Genomic DNA, 19,873 nt, shown 5'->3' with positions numbered 1-19,873 from the left:
TGTTCTGAATCTTCCAGCCTTCAGCTTCATTGGATGTCCACAAGTTTTAATGTTGGCGAAACCTTTTCTGAACCCTTTCTAATGCTACAGTATCACCTTTGGAGGTGAGGTGATCAGTATTCCAAAAGTGGTTGCACCATAGGTTTGTGGAATGACATCATAATTGATTCTGCCACTTGGCAAATGCAAAGGTCAGTGCTGGTTAGGAGGGGAACAGGTTTTCCAAATCCACCTTCCAGGCTGATGGGTTGTCCCCTCTTGCTGGCCATCCATGGAGAACAAATGAGAAGTGCTAGCACACCCCCATTCACATTTGCACCTTGCTCCTCTTTCCAGTATTCCCAGTTGCTCAAGAAGCTCTACTGTCAGATTGCGAAGACGTGCCCCATCCAGATCAAAGTGTCAACGCCTCCTCCTCCGGGGACTGTCATCCGAGCCATGCCAGTCTACAAGAAGGCGGAGCATGTGACAGAAGTGGTGAAGCGGTGTCCAAACCATGAGCTCGGGCGCGACTTCAATGACGGTGAGATCAGGTTCAACAGGAAGTGTGTGTTGTTGGTTCTCAAGAAGTTCTGGAATGCATTGGGTTGTCTCCAGCTATGATTTACTCAGAACAGACCCACTGAAATCAGTGGAACTTAGTTATCCATAGGACCATAAATAGAGTTGAAAGCGACCCAACAGGCCATCTGGTCAATCTTCATGTCTATTCATTTCAATGTGTCCACTTTGAGCAGGGCTCTCACGGGATATGACCTTCTGCCCCCTTTTAATGGGTTGTCCATTGCGATTGGTTCGGCAGAAGGCAGTAAGAGCAACACTAGGCGGCACCAGAACCAATGAGAGGCAAAGTTCATCCCTTACTGATGTCAAGACAGCAGGCACATCAGGGCAGACTGAGGTTGGTAAGGTGGATTGCTTCCCCCCCAGCAGCCAGTCAGAAGGACAATCTTGTTGGCTTACATTACGATGGGTCTGGGCCTCACAGGAATTTCTGCTGTTGATGTTGACATTCCGTTGAGTGGCATTTCTGGCTTCTCCATCCAAAAAGGCAACTAAAGGAGCAAATACTTGCAGTTAAGCCTGCTTTTTATCTTCACAGGGCTCTCGGCTCCTGCAAGCCACTTAATCCGTGTGGAAGGCAACAACCTATCTCAGTACGTGGATGACCCTGTAACTGGGAGGCAGAGCGTGATGGTTCCTTATGAACCTCCCCAGGTAATCTGACTTGCTAATGGGGGGAAAAAGCAACGTTCGAAGCAATAGGCATAATTTCTCTCTCTCTCTTTTGCGGGTGGTGGGTTGTTAGACCTCTTGAGGCTCAGAGCCAGAGGGAGGAGCCTGGGAATCCACAATGTTGATTGGAGAACAGGGTGGAGCTTTCAGGAAAAGCATGTTTCTCATGTAGAGGCAGCTGCTGGCAGACTGAAGCTTTAAATTCACTATTCTCACCACTATATAGTTTCACATACACACAAGTCCTGCATTCATCTCTCCATCCAGGCAAACAAGAAGCAGTATATCACAGTCACCTTGAATAAAATATTGGAGGGGCCCAGGGAAGCCCCACTCTGCATAATTGATCACATGATGTGGTGCAGTGCACTATTTGAATGGCAATGCCCATCAACTTGGGGGGAGGCCCTCAAATATTTTATGGGGGGGACAGAAGACCCTTTGGCCCCTAGGAGTTGGCTCCTATGATCACAGTCAAGAAGGAGGGCAGAACAGGGCCATTGAGAGCTATTGTGTGAGGATAGGGGAAAGGGCGTTGCCTGAGAAGAGTCTCAAGGGCCATATAGAAAGACCCTTGAGGGCCACATCCAGCTCTTGGGACTGAGGTTCCCCACTCCTGCTGCACAGAGTGCAGCCTCCCACTGTGTGGGAAAGGAAGAGGACACCGGTGCAAATCAGTTTTCTCCACTTCTAAGAGCCAAGCATGTTAAATATCCCTTAAAAGGCAGCAGGGAGGAAGCAGTATTTAAGCTGGCCGGGTTTTATTCTGAAGGAAAAGCAGCTACGCGTGAGCATTGCCCAGTCTTAATCCACCACAGAGGTTGTAGCTCAGTGGCAGAGCATTTATTTTGCATGCAGATGGAACCAGGTTCAATCCCCAGCATCGCCAGGTAGGACTGGGAATGTCTCCCTTCTGAAAGATAAGCTAGTTGGACCGATGGTCTGACTAGATACAATGCAGCTTCTTTAACAGCTCCTCATCTGGAACCATGAGGACTAGAATCTTACTTTCACTTTAACGGAAGAGACCGCACAACTCAGTGGTAGAGAAGCTGCTTTGCCTGCAGGAGGTTCCAGGTTTAATTCTCAGCATCTCCTGGAAATGTCCCCTGCCTGAAACTCTCAAGACCTGCTGCCAGCCAGTGGAGACTGTACTGAGCTAGATGGATCAATAGCCTGTCTTAGCATAATGAAGGGCTGCAGCTAAGTTGCAGAGCATCTGTTGTGCATGCAGAAGGTCCCAGGTATCTCCAGGTAGAGCTGGGAATGTTCCTGTGTCTGAAATCCTGGAAAACCACTGGCAGTCAGCATAGGCAATCCTGATCTAGCTGGACCACTGGTTTCACTCGGTGCAAAGCAGCCTCCTAACTTTCGCCTTACCTTCCTTCTGCATTTATTGAACTAGGGATCTGGGGGTATGGCATATGTACCACCAATGTTTGCAAACCCCAGGAAGAAAAACCAAATGTTGTCTGCATGTGCATTCAGGATGGGAACACCTACCAGGTGTGCTCTGCATCCTCTGTAGCTCCTTGCTCTTTAAAGGATATGCCCATCTTCTACTGCTCTAAACTCACATACATTGCAGCATCTCGAAGGAGGAGAAATGCAGGAGAGTTTTAGGGGGAAGCCCAGAAGGAAAAATGAAGACTGCTTATAGGAAGGCTTGGATCTCCCCCTACTGTTGGGTAGAATTATTGCAACTCTGATTCTGCACCCAGTATGTAATATGCTTCAATTTTGGGCATCATTACTGCAACTTTGATTCCACACTCAGCTTGCAATGCTTCGTTTTGTTTATTCGTGCCTTTCTATGCCAAAGAGCTCAAAGTGGCATGTGTAGTTCTCCCCTTCCCATCTTATATTTATAACAACCCTGTGAGGTAGGTCAGGCTGAGAAATAGTGACTAGCCCAGGGAAATCCAGCAAGCTTCATGGCTGAGTGAGACTTGAACCTGGGTCTCCAGAGTCCTTGTCTGCCACTCTAACCACTATACCACACTAAGCCTCTGCTTTCCACTTCAGGAAAAGGTCTGAGACCTTGAAAGGTCACCTACATTGGGGTGGGCAGAAGATTTACTAGTGGAGTTCTGAATGATCTTTCATAGATCAGCAAGGATTCTGACTCCTGTTTGTTTAATGATAGATGCAGCAACAACGAAGGTTTCCCCCTTATAAATTTCACCCTCTAAACTGTTTTTGTTTTTGGTTTTTTTGGTGGAGGAAGGAGGCTTGCTTATGGGGTCACTTTAAACCCATTATTATTATTATTATTATTATTATTATTATTATTATTATTAATTACCCTGCCTTTTTCCCTGGCAGGACTCAAGGCAGCTTACAGATAAAAATGAGAACTGCTAAAAACGTAGACGAAAACCATCATTTAAAATGTTCTTAAACCATGCCAGCATATTGGACCTCCACACAAATAATTTTGGGAGACTTGGGACTTAAAGAAGAATAAGAATTGGCTGTTTGGTTTGTGAAATTGTGGACTGAATTTGGGATCCTGCCCTTGCACAGACCTTCTTTTAGACTAGTACTGTCTACAATGATTAGCAGTGCCTCTCCAAGGTTTCATACTGCCTTACCTGCAAATGCCAGAGATTGGACCTGGGGCCATCTGCATGCATAGCAGATGCTGTACTGCTGAGCCATGCCTTTTCCTCAAACCCATTCCCATCTAGCTGATCCCTTCTACTCTTCACCTTTCCCCCTGTCCTCTTCCAACAAATGGGCCAGATCCCCACCCACCTCCAGCTATAATAATAATGTTATGCACATCCCAAACATGGCTCACCACACCTTCTTCCCCCTCTTTCTCCTTTGGCAGGTGGGTACCGAATTCACCACCATCCTCTACAACTTCATGTGCAACAGCAGCTGTGTGGGTGGAATGAACAGGAGACCCATCCTCATCATCATCACCTTGGAGACCAGAGAGTGAGTCAGTCATGTGAACACCAGCTCTGCAAGAGGACATGCAACTCCCCAATGGACAGTCAGATGAGTGGGGTTGATTTGGGTTGGGTTGGGAAGGTAGATGAAGATTGGAGCAGTGCCTCTATAGGGGGTATTCCCTTGAAGACAGTTTGGAAATGCATGCAAAGTGCAGCCAACAGGTTGCTTACTGGCACATACTTTTTAGACTGGCCTTATGTCAAGTGCACTGAGTTCTGATTGTTTCCATGCCAAACCCAAGGTGATGGTTCTTACTTCTGATGTGCTAAACCACGGGTAGGAAGGCAGTGAATCCCTGACCATTGGCCATGCTGGCTGTGTGTTGGCAGAATTTGAATTAGGGGCAAGAGGGAAAGGGTTGGATCCCATCCCCCACTACCCACACCAAGTCATCCCTCCCTCTAATTGCTATTAACTGAAGAAATAACAGCAGGAGATGGATTCACCAACTCCTGTGTTATGTCTAGTTTGGCCCTAACACACCCAGAGTCAGGCTTTGGACCTTCCTCATTTATTATCATTCATCTGCTTCCCACTGCTACCACCACACAGCAGCTCAGGAAAGTATGCAAAGTTATCCCCTTCCCATTTGACAACTAGTACAGTGGTTTAGTGTATCAGCTTAGCACGTAGGAGGCAGGGTAGAGGGCCTTTTCTGTTGTGGCTCCCAGACTGCAGAACACTCTCCCCAGTGAGCCCCACCTAACACCTTCATTGACATATTGTTGATGCCAAGTAAAAATGTATCTTTCCCCACTTCCAGCTTTTGATAAACTAGGAAGATTATGGTTTTTGCTGCTAAAGCTTTCCACGGCCATTATTTTAGGGAGGGATTGTTTTGAATATTTTTGTGACTTGCACCTTTTTTATGAATGTGTTAACGTTACAAGACATTACACTGTATTTATGTTTTTATGTTACTGCTAATCACAGTAACAAGTCTTATAATAATTATAAACAAGGTCACTGGGTTGCATCTAACTATGTTCTGATCAGAGCAGACCCCCTGAAATTAATGGACTCAAGGTAGTCATGTCCATAGGTTTCAGTGGGTCTTCTCTGGGTAGGACTAACATTAGATACAGCCCACTGCTGGTATAGAGGTTTACGTCTGCTGATTTGACATTGTCTTTGCTTCTCAGCGGACAGGTCTTGGGGAGGAGGTCATTCGAAGGCCGAATCTGCGCTTGTCCCGGCAGAGACCGGAAAGCGGATGAGGACCATTACCGAGAGCAGCAGGCCCTGAATGAAAGCGTGGGGAAAAACGGCAACCCAAATAAGCGGAGTAAGTCTTTGGGTTGTGGATCATGGGCAGCATTCAAGAAAGGACAGCTGCCCCCAATCTGCTGCTTGTTACTGAAGTCAATACTGAGCGAGGTGGGCATATGGACTGGTCTGGGATAAGGCAGGTTCCTATATACCAAAAGTTAAAATGACCCAAATGACTGAAGCTAATTGGCCGTAGGATCCTAGGTATGAACAGGGCTTTCAGGACCACGGACAGGTCACTGGAAGCTGCCTATCTATTGCTGCATGAGATAAAAGAAAGTACAGTGGTACCTCGGGTTACATACGCTTCAGGTTACAGACTCCGCCAACCCAGAAATATCACCTCGGATTAAGAACTTTGCTTCAGGATGAGAACAGTGGCGGCGGGAGGCCCCATTAGCTAAAGTGGTGCTTCAGGTTAAGAACAGTTTCAGGTTAAGAACAGACCTCCAGAACAAATTAAGTTCTTAACCCGAGGTACCACTGTACTTCCTCATGCTGCAAATGGTTAAACGGTGGAACTTGCAACCACAGGAGCCAGCAATGGCCACCAGCTTGGGGGGCTTTAAAAGCAGGTTAGACAAATTCACAGAGGAGTCTTATCTATAGCCATGATGGACCGTTGAGGCAGCAATGCATTACGCCACCTTGAGCTGCAGATTCTCTGCCATTCTCCCCAAGATGCCTTTGTGCTGTTGCAACCTTGGCTCAAATTACGCCCCATCTAATAGAGTTTCCTTCTCTCCCCTCACCCAGCTTTCAAGCAAAGTCCTCAAGGTATTCCAGCACTGGGAGCTGGAGTGAAGAAAAGGAGGCATGGGGAAGAAGAGACATATTACGTACCTGTGAGTAGCACCTGAGACTGGTTTGTGTTTGTGTGCATGTGCAATGCTGTACAAGTGTCAAGCCACTCTAGCACGCTTTAACATAAACTAGACCACGGCTTTCCAACGTGGCTTGCACAGTCACCAGTGAACTCACCACTGCCTCCTATGATGTCTGCAAAAGGTCCCAATGAACATCCCCCCCCCCAAAAAAAAAGATCCATTGCACATTTGAACTGTGATCATAGAACCGTAGAATTATTGAGTTGCAAGGGACACCAAGAGTCATCTTGAGAGGTGGTGGGCTCTGCTATGCTGGAGGGATGAAAGCAGAGGCTGCAGCTGCAGATCCTGCACTGAACAGGGGGAAGGTTATATTGGATGACCCCCCCCCCCCGGGTCCCTTCCGATTCTTTTGATTCTAACTCACATCTGTTCTCCTTGATTCAGGTACGTGGCAGAGAGAACTTTGAGATCCTGATGAAGATCAAGGAGAGCCTGGAGCTGGTGGAGCTGGTTCCGCAACAGCTGGTCGACTCCTATCGCCAGCAACAGCAGCAGCTCTTGCAACGCCAGTAAGTCCCCAATTGTCTTTCCCCAATCTTTCCCCAAAACAACTTGTAGCACTATTAGGGTGAACAGGGTGCTGGAGGAGGATGGGGACAAAACAAGATTTAGTTGGGTCTGCCTCTAATTCGCTCTGGCACCACCTGTGGTGTTCTCTGTGTTGCAAGCCGCTTTGTTTATATTTTTACAGAAGAGAGGATTCTGTGTTTTCAAAAACGATTCAGCAAATTTCAAATATTTCAAGGGTGGTTAACACTTTGGTCCACCAGCTATTGCAGGATGGCAGTTCACATGAGAGCGCAAGTTTAAATAAACCGATTAAATAAATAAATAAATGTGTACTGGAGCAAACTTCTCCTACTCTCCCACTCATCCCTGCCCCTGACCACCAAACTCCATTCCCCATGCAGGACTCACCTTCAGCCTCCTTCTTCCTATGGCCCAGTTCTCTCGCCAATCAACAAGCATCACACGGGAGGGATCAATAAGCTGCCGTCCGTCAACCAGCTTGTGGGGCAGCCCCAGCAGCACAGCTCCGGCGCTGGGACCACACTTGGGCCAATGGGTAAGGCAAGGCACCTAATGCAAAAGGCCAAGAATGTTTTCTTATTGTCTGTGCACCACCCTTTCTCTGAATCTTCCTGGTTCCCTACAGACACCCTGTCATTTCATTTCCTGTAGTCAAGTTCAGTGTGCCTGTATTTTGGGCTTCTTGCATGCTACCTGAGCCAGCCTCTCAGGGCTGTATAGGGTGGGATATATAGTTTTCTAAATAAAACGGAAAGCCCCGCTCTTCCTTTTGGAACCGAGATGGGGCGATTTGGGAATATGGAAGTGTAAGCAGCTGCTTTGTGCTGAGTCAAAGCATTGGATCATCTAGATTACTGTTGTCCACACTGACTGGCAGCAGCTCTCCTGGGTTTCATACTCAGGGGGTATTCCCAGCTCTACCTGGAGAAGCCAGGGATTGATCTTCTGGTGGGGTTCTTCATGCAAAGCAGACACTCTACCACTGAGCTACAGCCCTTCCCCAAACTTGTGAGAGCTACTTGGTGGTTCCTTTTTCTTTTTTACAAAACTCCCAAGGTTCTAGCAAACTGGATTCAAGTGTAAAATAATGGCTATCAGGTATGGGTGGGAAGCCCCTCCAACAGCCAAGAAGCGACGATGCCATCTGGACTTGGTTGCCCGTTTTTTTACCACCCTAAGTCTCTGTTTTAAAAACAAATGAAATTTAAAATTGCTTTCCTTTCCCACAATGTATTCTTGACTTGTAACTGACCAGCTAAACTGTCTCTGCCTGATGCCTGAGTGAGGAAAATGGGATAGGACATCAAGCTTACACTGAGCTGTAAAATCAATCCCAGTTACCTGGCGGTAACCCCACTAAATTCAGCGGGACTTACTTCTGAGTAGACATAGATAGGTTTGGAGCCATAGATGGCTTTGAATGGGCTAATGGCCCATCACAAAGCCATTTTTGGCTCTTTGTTGTTTTTGCTGCAAAAATTTGGAAGGGAACATGCAAGGAAGGATTGTGAATATCTGTTGATGACTGTTTTTGTGTGTGTGCGTTATGTGCTACACACACACACACACACACACACACCATTTAAAAATACATACTTGTTGCATCAGAGGGTGACTAGATGGAACACAGACATGTGCAAAAGGACCCAACTGCAGCAGAACAAAAATTGTCAGGTGAAAGGGCAAATGAATATTGGCATGGATTGAGGCATGTTCAAACATCCCTACCTGGGTGTAAACCCAAGTGAACTCAATGTGATTTATTTCTGATTACACACATGCACCATTGTATTGTGAGACTGTCCTCCTAAGCACCCTTCCCTGGCAGCATGCGCCTGGGGAACAGTGATACTTACACATGGTGCCAATCGATGCCTGTGTGCCCACCTTTACACACTTTAGAGCCAACACAATGTCCCCGCTAAATACATATCTTTTGCATGGGGTAGCCATTTTTTATTATGCCACACCCCAAGGCATCCATTTTGCAGCATTTTCTCAACATTCTCTATGATCCCATTGGCCCCGAAGGGTTGGCAGCCCCTCAGTTGTGTAAGGTTGTACCTGGAATGTATTTTGCAAACTCACCAGGCTGGTTTGCTGCCATTTCTTGAACCCAGGGCCGGGAATGCTGAACAGCCACACCATGCAGTCCAATGGAGAAATGAACGGCGGGCACCCCTCGCAGTCCATGGTCTCAGGGTCGCATTGCACGCCCCCTCCGCCCTACAACCCAGACCCAAACCTTGTCAGGTAGGAAGGAGGTGGCTCAGCATGTGTCAACTCAGCAACGCCTGGTTGTGTTTTTGTTTAACCACACACTAACCTCTGTAGAAACTGGTTTGCTTAGGCCAGAGCTTTCCAAACTTTTCATGTCAGCGGCACACTTTTTATGTCGGCGGCACACTTTTTAGGCGTGCATCATTTCGCGAAACAGTAGTTCAGTTTTGCTAGCAAACCGGAGGTTAAACTAACCCCTTATGAGAGATACAGGCACTTATCGCACGACAACACTTCAGCCGACACACTAACATGTTGCGACACACAGTTTGGAAAGCTCTGGCTTAGGCAATGCTCTGTTGGGGGGGGGGAGAAAGGCGAGCGCTCCGTTCACAACTTGTTTTCTTTAGCTAAGGGATAACAAGATGTTTAAAGTGGCATCACAGAGTTTTAAATGTTTGGTATGGATGTGGCCTAGATGTTGCTGCCCTCCAGCTCCGGCCAGCAGGTCCAAAGGTCATGGATGATGGAAGTTGTAGTCCATCAACATTTGAAGGGCGCCACGTTGGCTACCCCTGCCTTAAGCCACATTTCCTACCATAGCTGTCCCTATTAACCCATCATATTCTTAAAAATTGATTTCTGTCAGCATTAAATGGGAGCCAGGGTGGGGGGAAGGGGGCACGTTATGGGAACCATTTCCCCTCAATATTACAAAATATCTTATCAGTTATTGGAGCTATCCTAGGATATGAGAAGCTTGTCCATTATTTTACCATTCCTAAATTACCTTACTGATAAGAGTTTAATGTACCTGAGGACATTATTCTATTCCCCCCCCCATTATATATCTATATATTTTTTCTTTTTCTTCTTCTGCAGTTTTTTAACAGGTTTGGGGTGCTCAAACTGCATTGACTATTTCACTTCACAAGGGTTACAGACTCTTTACCACCTGCAGAACTTAACTCTAGAGGTAAATACCAAGAAAATCTGTCGCTCTGTTTCTCTTGGGGCTGTCACTCTCAAAACAACGTTTTTGGGGATGGGATTGCGGGGGGGGGGGGAGAGACCAGGGATCTCAAGCAGCTGAAATGCATGCTTGTCAAAGGAGAAATATCTTGATGATACTATTAGTTCAACAATAAAGACAATTGCCTAATTACCTAGAGCACCCTTCCCCACAACCTTGGGTACTCGGGTATGGTTGAAAAGGCCAAAAACTCAGTGGTAGAACATCTGCTTTGCATGCAGAATAATAATAATAATAATAATAATAATAATAATAATAATAATAATAATAATGTGACTTTCCTACACAATCAACGGTTGCATTTTTGTTCTAAAAATATGAAGAGCACATAGCCGAAAATGGTGAAATAATGTGGTCAGTTCTGTCAAGCACTGAACAGTTAATGCAAAACTTCATGCAACTTTCAAAATAATCCAGATTTACTCTGTAAACCACATGGAGTCTCTTTTAGGGGAAAAGGTGGTATACTACTACTACTACTACTACTACTACTAATAATAATAATAATAACATTTATATGCCACCCATCTAACTGGGTTGCCCCAGCCACTCTGGGTGGCTCCCAACAAAAGATTAAAAACACAATCAAATGTTAACCATTTAAAACTTCATTGAACAGGGCTGCCTTCAGATGTCTTCTAAAAGTCAAATATTTATTTGTTTGACATCTGATGAGAAGGTCCCTTGTTCAAACTCCAGGTAGAAAATGTCCCCCACCTGAAACCCATCAGTGTAGTCAATAGGGAGCTTGCAGGATGATACTGAGCTAGAGGGAAAGCACACATTTAAATATGTATCCTGAGAGAAAAACGTATTCTGAGAGTGAATACGTGTTAGAACCCGTAATCTGAAAGAAAAATATATTCTGAGAGAAAATATGCCTTTGAATATGTGTTCTGAGGAAAAAACATATTCTGAAAGAGAATACAATGTATTCTGAGGGGAAATGCACAACTAAATATGTATTCTGAGCAAAAAACACATTGTGAGGAAGAGCACACCTTCAAGCACCTGAGAAAAGTGAACATTCCGATACATATTCTGAGAGAAAATGCACATTTAAATATTAATTCTGTGAGAAAAACATATTCTGAGAGAGAATACAACATATTCTGAGGGAAAATGCACAACTGAATATGTATTCTGAGCAAAAAACACATTGTGAGAAAGAACACACCTTCAAGCAGCTTCTGAGAAAAATGCACATTTAAATATGCATTCTGTGAGGAAAACATATTCTGAGAGAGAATACAATGTATTCTGAGGGAAAATGCACATTTGAATACGAATTTTGAATGAAAAGCATATGAGAAAGAATATACACATGAGGGGGAAAAGGCATATTTTGATATGTGCTCTGAGAGAAAATGGACATTTAGATGTGTGATGTGAGAGAAAATACCTTAAATGTGCTTTCTGTGAGGAAAACATATTCTGAGAGGATACATATTTAAACACATATTCTGAGAAAAGCACACATTTAAACGCATGTTCTGAGAGAAAATATGCAGTTAAGCATGGGTTTTGTGAGGTTTTTTGTGTTTTTTTAATGGCAGATGCAAGGGAATTATATGGCATACAAGGGAATTATAGATAAAAACATAGTAATTATAGGTAAAAACATATGAAAGCAGTATCAGAAATTATGGATCCGAAATTAGGCAGAGTTCTGTATCCCTACCCACTGTCCCCTGAGCAACCTTCCCCAAACCTTCTGCCCTCCTACCATCCTTGCTAATCAGCCATGCTGGGATGGGAGTTGGAGTCCAGTCATGTCTGGTGGGTTCCAGGCTGGAAAAGGCTGCTCTAAGGGAACCCTACACACATGTCTGCCCAATAAATGCCACATGTTGCGCAGAACCAAGTCTGCACCATGTCGTATTTTGGTGCCATGCATTGTATGTCATTTTCCACTCCGGGCTTCAAGGACTGAACAGAAAACTCTCAGAATAAACCTTCCACAAACACCTGGGGCCAGTTGCACAGTCTTAGACTGGAATCAAAAGCTGCTTGCTGCTTAACCCCATAAAGTTTAGCGTTGTGTGTTTGCTTGTTTTTTAAAAAAAGATTCTATTTTTGCATGAAGACTTTCCATGTTTCCTGAGTTATGCCCACATCTAACTCCCAACAGAGAAGCCTTTCATAACTTGATGCTCTCCAGACATTTTGGGCTCCAACTCTTTTCGTTGTCATTGCTTAAAAAAACCCCAATGAGGTGCTGATACTCATTTCTTCATAAAAGTTATCTGAGTGCCGGTACAAAATGGCTGGCATCATCAGCAAGAAAAGAGAGGCAATGGTATTCCAACTGCCTGCAAAATAAATCCAAAACATCTGTAGGGCACAAAGTTAGGGAAAGCTGTAATAGAGTATTACAGTGCTTACTGTTTTAACTAAATTAACACTTGCGCATGAATCCATGGTTGTTTTCATGAGTGGGACTTAAAACTGGCTGTGTTGTAAATCAGTCCTCCGAGAAGAACGTGAGGCTGGTTTGGGCCTCTGTGTCTCCTCATTTCCTCCCCCAAATTCTCTCCTGCATGAATCACACATGGAGGGCCAGAGCACTTGCTATGTTAAACATGTAGTACTTGAGCCTTCCATGTTTGTTTATTATTTATTTAGCTTGAAATAGTAGCCGTGAGGTAGAGAGATCAGGACTGGAAGAGGCAAATCCCTAGAGATGGATATCGATGGCTATGAGCCACAATGGCTATGTGGAGGCAGCAATGCTTCTGAATGTGAATTATTGGGAAACACCGGAGGGAAGAGTGCTCTTGGTGGGCTTTTCAAAGGCATCTGGTTGACTTCGGTGAGAACAGGATGCTGGGAGAGATGGGCTGTTGGCCTGATCCAGCAGGCTCTTCTTATATTAAGGTTACCAGACGTCCCCATTTCCTGGGGACAGTCCCCAGATTTACAAATCAGTCCCCATACAAAGTTGGGACGCGGGTGGTGCTGTGAGTTAAACCACAGAGCCTAGGAGTTGCCGATCAGAAGGTCGGCGGTTTGAATTCCTGTGACGGGGTGAGCTCCCGTTGCTCGGTCCCTGCTCCTGCCAACCTAGCAGTTTGAAAGCATGTCAAAGTGCAAGTAGATAAATGGGTACCACTCCGGCGGGAAGGTAAATGGCATTTCCGTGCACTGCTCTGGTACGCCAGAAGCGGCTTAATCATGCTGGCCACATGACCTGGAAGCTGTACGCTGGCTCCCTAGGCCAATAAAGCAAGATGAGCGTCGCAACCCCAGAGTCGGCCACGACTGGACCTAATGGTCAGGGGTCCCTTTACCTTTTACCCCATACAAAATCCATTGAAGTTGAAAAGTGTCCCCGGATTCATTGAAAAAAATCTGGTAACCTGATTTTATATTCTTACAGTTCACCCAGTCCTTTTGTCAACCCAATCTCCCAAACACCTTTCTCTGCAGGATCTTGGAGCACTGAAGATCCCGGAGCAGTACCGGATGATTATCTGGAGGGGCCTCCAGGAACTGAAGCAGGGCCACGACTACGGAGCCCAGCAGCTCATCCGCTCCAGCAGCAATGCCTCCACCATCTCCATTGGCACGTCCGGCGAGCTGCAGAGGCAACGTGTCATGGAAGCCGTTCACTTCCGCGTCCGCCACACCATCACCATCCCGAACCGCAGTGGGGCCGATGAGTGGGCGGACTTCGGCTTTGACCTCCCAGACTGCAAGTCCCGCAAACAGTCCATCAAAGAGGAATTCACAGAGGGAGAAATCAACTGAGTGTCTCTAGAGAGGCGCACGGAAGCCGGTGAATTAAGGGCAAGGAACTGAACAATTGGACCTGAAAGATATTTGGCACAACAGCCAGGTGGAACGAGCCTTTCGGGTAGCCACCGAAAAGTATTCTTTTTCAGAGCTTGGGGCAGGACGTGACGGTTGCGCTCTGGAGCTTAAATGCAGTCCTTTGCGACGTACCTTTTCACGAAGGGTAGCTAATCTGGCAGTTGCATTTAGCAGCAGGACATGCACTGGGTTAAAAAACCCCTGTGTTGTGTTGCACTTGGTTGTGTAGCAAACCTGGGTCAAATGTGTATCACAGCATCAAGTACCTTAAGGATATCATGTATCTCATTTTATCTATTATCTTCCACCTCGTCAGAAAAGTCTCCAAGCCTTTAAGTGAGAACGGGTCTGACCGGTCGCACATCGTGGGAGGTCTCCATGGCCAACTGGAACCAAACCACTTAAGGACTTCTTTTCTTTAACAGACTGCCAAAAAAAAAAAAGTGTTTGTTTTTCTACAGTACTTTGCAGAACAGAAAAGCGGCTCTTTATGATTTGATTAACCTGAGGGATATCTGTGTTAGCTGGGTGAAGGCTTTGCCTAGCAAGACAACTTTGTACACACACATTGTATATACAGTATACTCGCCATGATGTTGTAAGGTTTATTTTCTATGTAAGCTATTGTGAAGAGTTCACAGATGGACAAGGTTTCCCCCCCTTCTGAGGGGGTGCAAAGATGGCATTGTTCTTCCCCTACCCAAGAAAGGAAAACAATTCCACAACTGTTTCTAGAGTCAAAGGTTTATTGCTTGATCAAATCCAAATCATTATTTGGTCTTTGTAATGGATTCCTAAGCAAAGCATCAAAAAAGCAATAGTTTTCATCTTTGAGAGAAATGGGCTCTCTGTCATTACACTTCTCCACACACAAAAACACACACAATGATATATAGTTTGGTGCTAGCTGTTTCTTGCTTAGAAGCCCTATAGATGGGTTATGTTCCCTAGATTTCAGAACAAATTCATGCTTAGGTGATAAGGAGTTGCATTCAGCAATATGTGTGTTTTATTGGCTCAGGTGCAAAATTTTGCTTTGTAAGAAACTTGCTCTCTTTTTCTTTCAATTTTCTTCTTCTTTTGTCACAGCACATTTCAATAGACTCCAGAAAGGTAAGAGGTTTTGGAGGGAGCTTCCAAATGCCATTGGACTCCAACTCCCACCAGCTCCAGGCAAAATGGCCAAAGGTTAGGGATAATGGGAGTCGTAGTCCAACAACATCTGGAAGGACAACTGGTTAGTTACCCTTGCTTTAAAGCAACTCATTCCATCAGGTTGGCCACTTTGGGAACAGGATTTATTTTGTTAAATAAATCATCTGGATAGCTCAGTTGGTTAGAGCATGGTGTTGATGACACCAAGGTTGCAGGTTTGATCCTGATAAGGGACAGCTACATATTCCTGCATTGCAGAGAGCTGGACTAGATGAACTTGGTTCCTCATAAGGCTTGGTTACCAGATTATTGATTCCCTTGACTGCCATCCTCTAACCTCCAGCTTGGGTGCCTAGAATTGGACACAGTACTCTTATAAACCCTCCAGATGCTGCTATCGATTCCAATTCCCATCAGCCCCAACCAACATGGCTGAGTGTCAGGGACAATGCAAGCTGTAGCCTAGCAATACCTGGAAGGCCAGAGGTTCCCCATTCTATCCCAGGTACACATAATCGGTACCTCTGGAAATTTCCCTCCTGATTCTGACCAGGAATTTTGACATTGACTTTCCTTGTTTCACATGCTTCTGCTATTGTATGTTTCTGTTTTCTTGTCTTTGCTAAGAACAGTTTGCAATTCACCCATCCTGTTGCAGCATCTAGGTAGAATTTTAGGAGCCCCCTTTTGTGACACTGTGTGATTTTGTTTGTTTGTTTGTTTAAAAGCCCCTTGCAGGGCAAGGGGAAACACTTTGATTTGGGTTTGGGTTTCTTGGTTTTTTAATAGGCTTCTTCTGGACTTCCATCCCTTAAAGAGAGGACTCTTTCAGAGGACTGCCCACTGTAAAGCAGGACACATACATCAGCTGCCCCTGCCACTGAACTAGCACAGCCAAAATGCTACAGATCTGTCACTCATTACGCAGCAAAAAAATCCTTCTCCTTTTCTCTCTCACCCACTTTGCATCACTACTCAGTGACTATCTCTAGGGAGCACCCAGATTTGCACCTTGTTAAAGATCCTGTCTGAAAACTGTGCATGTGTTTTTGTCCTGCAGGGGCTGAGACTTTGGGAACAGCCAAGATGCAATAGTGCTTGTGAAGTAGCAGCGAGTTAAAGCACTTTATGTTGTTCTTTTCCACTCTCTCACATCTTCAGTGGTCAGAAAAATGCTTTCCCGGAGCAGTATTACTATATATAATTACTCTGTGTGTGAGTGAGTGTGCGTGTGCATCTGCATGCTTATGTTACTAGCAAATTTCAAAATGTTGGGCACACGTCATGAGCAGCTTGAGCAAAAATCCAGAAGCTCTGGAAGCATCCTGGAGTCAGCAGCAGGGATGGGAGAGTACATTTGTTTAGTATGCATGCAAAGGTGAGCCTTCATTCGCACTATCTGGAAAAATACGAGGACTGAAGTACAGCACGGTAATGTGTACAAACATGCATGTTAAGTGTACTTGTACCTAGAGGTATACAAGGTTCACAGTTTGCAGGAGAAAGGCCTATCATATTTTGTTGATTCATAGCCATACTGGAGAGCGGAGACCCATGGGATTCACAGAGAGAGTGCATTTTGTTGACCTACCTGGGCTTCAGCTAGAGTTAGGCCTATATACACCTGCCAAAACCACAGCTTACTCTGGTAGATTCAAAACCGTGAAAAGGGAAAGAAAGGTGTTGACACTCTAGATAACTGTAGGGAACTCTGGAGTGGCATCTCTCTTTCCCTCCCCTTCTCTTTCTTTTCCTGCCTTCCTCCCTGTCCCATGTTGAGAAAGAACATATGAGGAAGGAAGCCAGCACTTACAGGCTTCCACACAGTCTGAAAACCCAGGCTGTCCACAGTGATGGGCTTGTGCCTGTTAAGACTGGAAAGCAGGTGGCTCTGGAGCCAATGACAGGCAGAACCAACTACAGTGGTACCTCGGGTTACATACGCTTCAGGTTACATACGCTTCAGGTTACAGACTCTGCTAACCCAGAAATATTACCTCGGGTTAAGAACTTTGCTTCAGGTTGAGAACCAAAATCATGCTCTGGCGGTGCGGCAGCAGCAGCAGGCCCCATTAGCTAAAGTGGTGCTTCAGGTTAAGAACAGTTTCAGGTTGAGAACGGACCTCCGAAACGAATTAAATACTTAACCCGAGGTACCACTGTAACTACTTTTGTCCTCCTCCTCTTTCTCTGTGCTGAGTTCTACAACGGCAGAGCTAGGAGTGAGAAGGCAGGTAAGCTTGGAGGAATCTAGGCTGGAGTTGGTGAGGCAGTGCCCTAATGGACAGGTGTGTGGGGCCCAGCTCCCTATGCCCATAGACATCTATGATGCCTCATTATTATTTTGACTCTGTTTTCCCTGCTGTAACAAGTGGTGCTGAACTAGAGTCCCTTCTGGAATAACCGGGGGCAAAGGTAGATATCCGCTGGCTAATGCTCAGAGGTCCACACTCAGTGTATGGCATGGGCTCCCATATGGCATTGTGCATGAGGCCAAACCAGTACCATGACCCCATTGCCCCTTCTATGGGTGGGGATTCCTTCTCTTTCATGCACAGGTCTTTCATGCAGTTGTATTTCCCAGATGAAACAGGGCAAAGAACAATCCATCTACATTGGTTTGTTCTGGAAATGGCCAGTAAACTTTCTGATGTCTGATACGGCAACCTCTGCATCTCGTCCTCCTGGTGGCTGCCTGAACCCTCTCAGGTGTGCGTGCCCGAGCTTTTTGGGATTCACCTTAACATGGGCTTAAGAAACACAAGTGGAGTTTAAAGTTTGTCATGAATTGTGAGGTTTCGTTTCGTTTTTATTGTAATGATATCTTTGAAGGGGAGGGGCGGGGAAATGTGTTATTTTTATAGCTTTCTTGGGGTAACACAATAAATGGATTTCAAACGTCGTTTGACTCAAAAGGGAGAGATGCATCGCTGTTGCACACACATGCATAAACGCACACCCTTCCTTTCATGCTCCTAGTGTGGGGCAAGGGAATTGTTTTAAGCCAAAGGGTTGCATTCACTGGCCACATGCCAGTGGGGGGTGCCTTTTCACAGAAGGCTAGTTTCTACACACATTTTCTCTCCTCCATCCTGGCAAGCAAGAAGCATTCTCAAGAGTGCAAGGGCACATTCCAGCCAGGCAAAATCACTTGGGTGCAAACCCGAGGGGGGAGGGAGTGTGGCTGGGTAGGAGTGTGCCCTGGGGAGAGTCCTGAGTGCCAGATAAAGAGGCATGGAGAGTCTCCTTCAGACTCTAGCCCGAAGGGGAGTGACAAAGCATAGCAACCTTTTAAGCACAGCTTAGGCACACTACTGTGAATCACATCATACTTCCCTCTTTTTTCACTTTAGAAAAGCTGTCTGGTTTCTGAATTCGATGGCAGCAGCATTAGCGCTGGGGGCAAGAATGCTTGATCCTTCCCACTCATTACAGGTAGAAGAACAGATGGTGCAGGGGAAGCGTTGCAGGTGCCTGGTCTTTTCCTGGACTTGCTAACATTTCTGCTGCAGGAATTGCTGTTGATCTGCAGGCACATTCCGTGATGTGACCCATCCCATCGGCAGCTTGAAATGATACAGCCTCTGACACAGGCTGCTGAATCAGGAGTGGCCCTACCAATAGGCAGGGTGAGATGGCACCTCAGTGGACACAGCACTAGGGGAGCTGCTGGAGCTGTGAGAGCCACATAGAATCGTAGAGTTGGAAGAGTCCCCGAGGGTCATCCAGTCCCACCCCCTACGGTGCAGGCATTTTTTGCCCAACACGGGACTCGAACCCACAACCTTGAGATTAAGAGTTTCATGCTCAACCGACTGAGCTATCCCCTGCCCTTTACCCTCTAAACTAGTCTGCTCCCCTCACATGCTTTGAAGAATGCTATCCCATCTAAACGACTAAACAACAACAACAACATCCCATCAGCACTGCAGGAGTAAGATCTATTACCAGTCCAGTTGAGTGCTGTATTGCCATAATAAGAAGTACCCTGCAGGATCAGGCCAAAGGCCCTTCTAGTCTAGTTTCCTGTTCTCTCAGCACCCAGCCAAAGATGCCTTTGGGAGGCTCACAAGCTGGGACCTGAAAACCTCTGATATTGCAGGGTAAACATGGACAATCTGGCTAGGAGCTGCCAATTGCCTTATCCCCCTTCAAAGCCATCAAAGATGGGTATGCAGGATAGGACTAATCCCTGCTGGACCATGCCAAAGGCTCTTCTCGTCCAGCATTCTGCAGCCAAATAGATGCCAACGGGAAGTCTGCAGGCAGGACTCTCCCCACTTGCCACCTTCTTCAACTGGTTTTCCGTCAAGGATAGCCTTACCCTTCAGGATCTGCCTATGACCCGGAAGCTGTCTGCGGACAAACGCCGGCTCCCTCGGCCAATAAAGCGAGATGAGCGCCGCAACCCCAGAGTCGGTCACAACTGGACCTAATGGTCAGGGGTCCCTTTACCATTTTTTAAAGTTGGTTGCCACCATTAATTCTTGTGGGAGCAAATTCCATAGTTTAAAGACATGCTGTGCTCTTTCATCTATCCTGAATTTTCCTCCATTTCATGCAGCAAAATGTCTTCTAGGAGAAGGTAGGTCGTTTATGATGGATGCATGAAACCTATGCCACCCTGAACACCCCTGGAAGTAGAAGTCCTTTCTGTTTCACAGAGTAATAATGATGCTGCAGAAGCCTTTCAAAACTAAGAGTAGAATAATAATAATAATAATAATAATAATAATAATAATAATAATAATTTGATCCAGTA

The 19,873-nt window shown here is 45.8% G+C and overlaps 1 protein-coding gene across 3 annotated transcripts in view; it reads left to right on the top strand.

Moving 5' to 3' along the window:
- Nucleotides 1-14,286, top strand: part of TP73 (tumor protein p73) — a 79,158-nt gene extending 64,872 nt beyond the window's left edge. For 2 of the 3 annotated variants that reach the window (XM_053400626.1, XM_053400627.1), the window contains 10 exons: nt 337-523; nt 1,103-1,218; nt 4,073-4,182; nt 5,343-5,485; nt 6,226-6,314; nt 6,744-6,868; nt 7,271-7,425; nt 9,011-9,143; nt 9,993-10,086; nt 13,573-14,286. In XM_053400626.1, coding sequence (XP_053256601.1) covers nt 337-523; nt 1,103-1,218; nt 4,073-4,182; nt 5,343-5,485; nt 6,226-6,314; nt 6,744-6,868; nt 7,271-7,425; nt 9,011-9,143; nt 9,993-10,086; nt 13,573-13,893 — 1,473 coding nt within the window. In that variant the 3' untranslated portion in view covers nt 13,894-14,286. The remainder of the gene's footprint in view (nt 1-336; nt 524-1,102; nt 1,219-4,072; nt 4,183-5,342; nt 5,486-6,225; nt 6,315-6,743; nt 6,869-7,270; nt 7,426-9,010; nt 9,144-9,992; nt 10,087-13,572) is intronic. The other variant, XM_053400628.1, reaches the window with a different exon arrangement.
- The last annotated feature ends 5,587 nt before the right edge of the window (nt 14,287-19,873 follow it).

Source organism: Podarcis raffonei, chromosome 8 (genome assembly GCF_027172205.1).
Source record: "Podarcis raffonei isolate rPodRaf1 chromosome 8, rPodRaf1.pri, whole genome shotgun sequence".
Lineage (NCBI taxonomy): Eukaryota > Metazoa > Chordata > Lepidosauria > Squamata > Lacertidae > Podarcis > Podarcis raffonei.
Note: the sequence above shows the minus strand (reverse complement) of the source record. Positions and strands in the feature narration are given on the sequence as shown.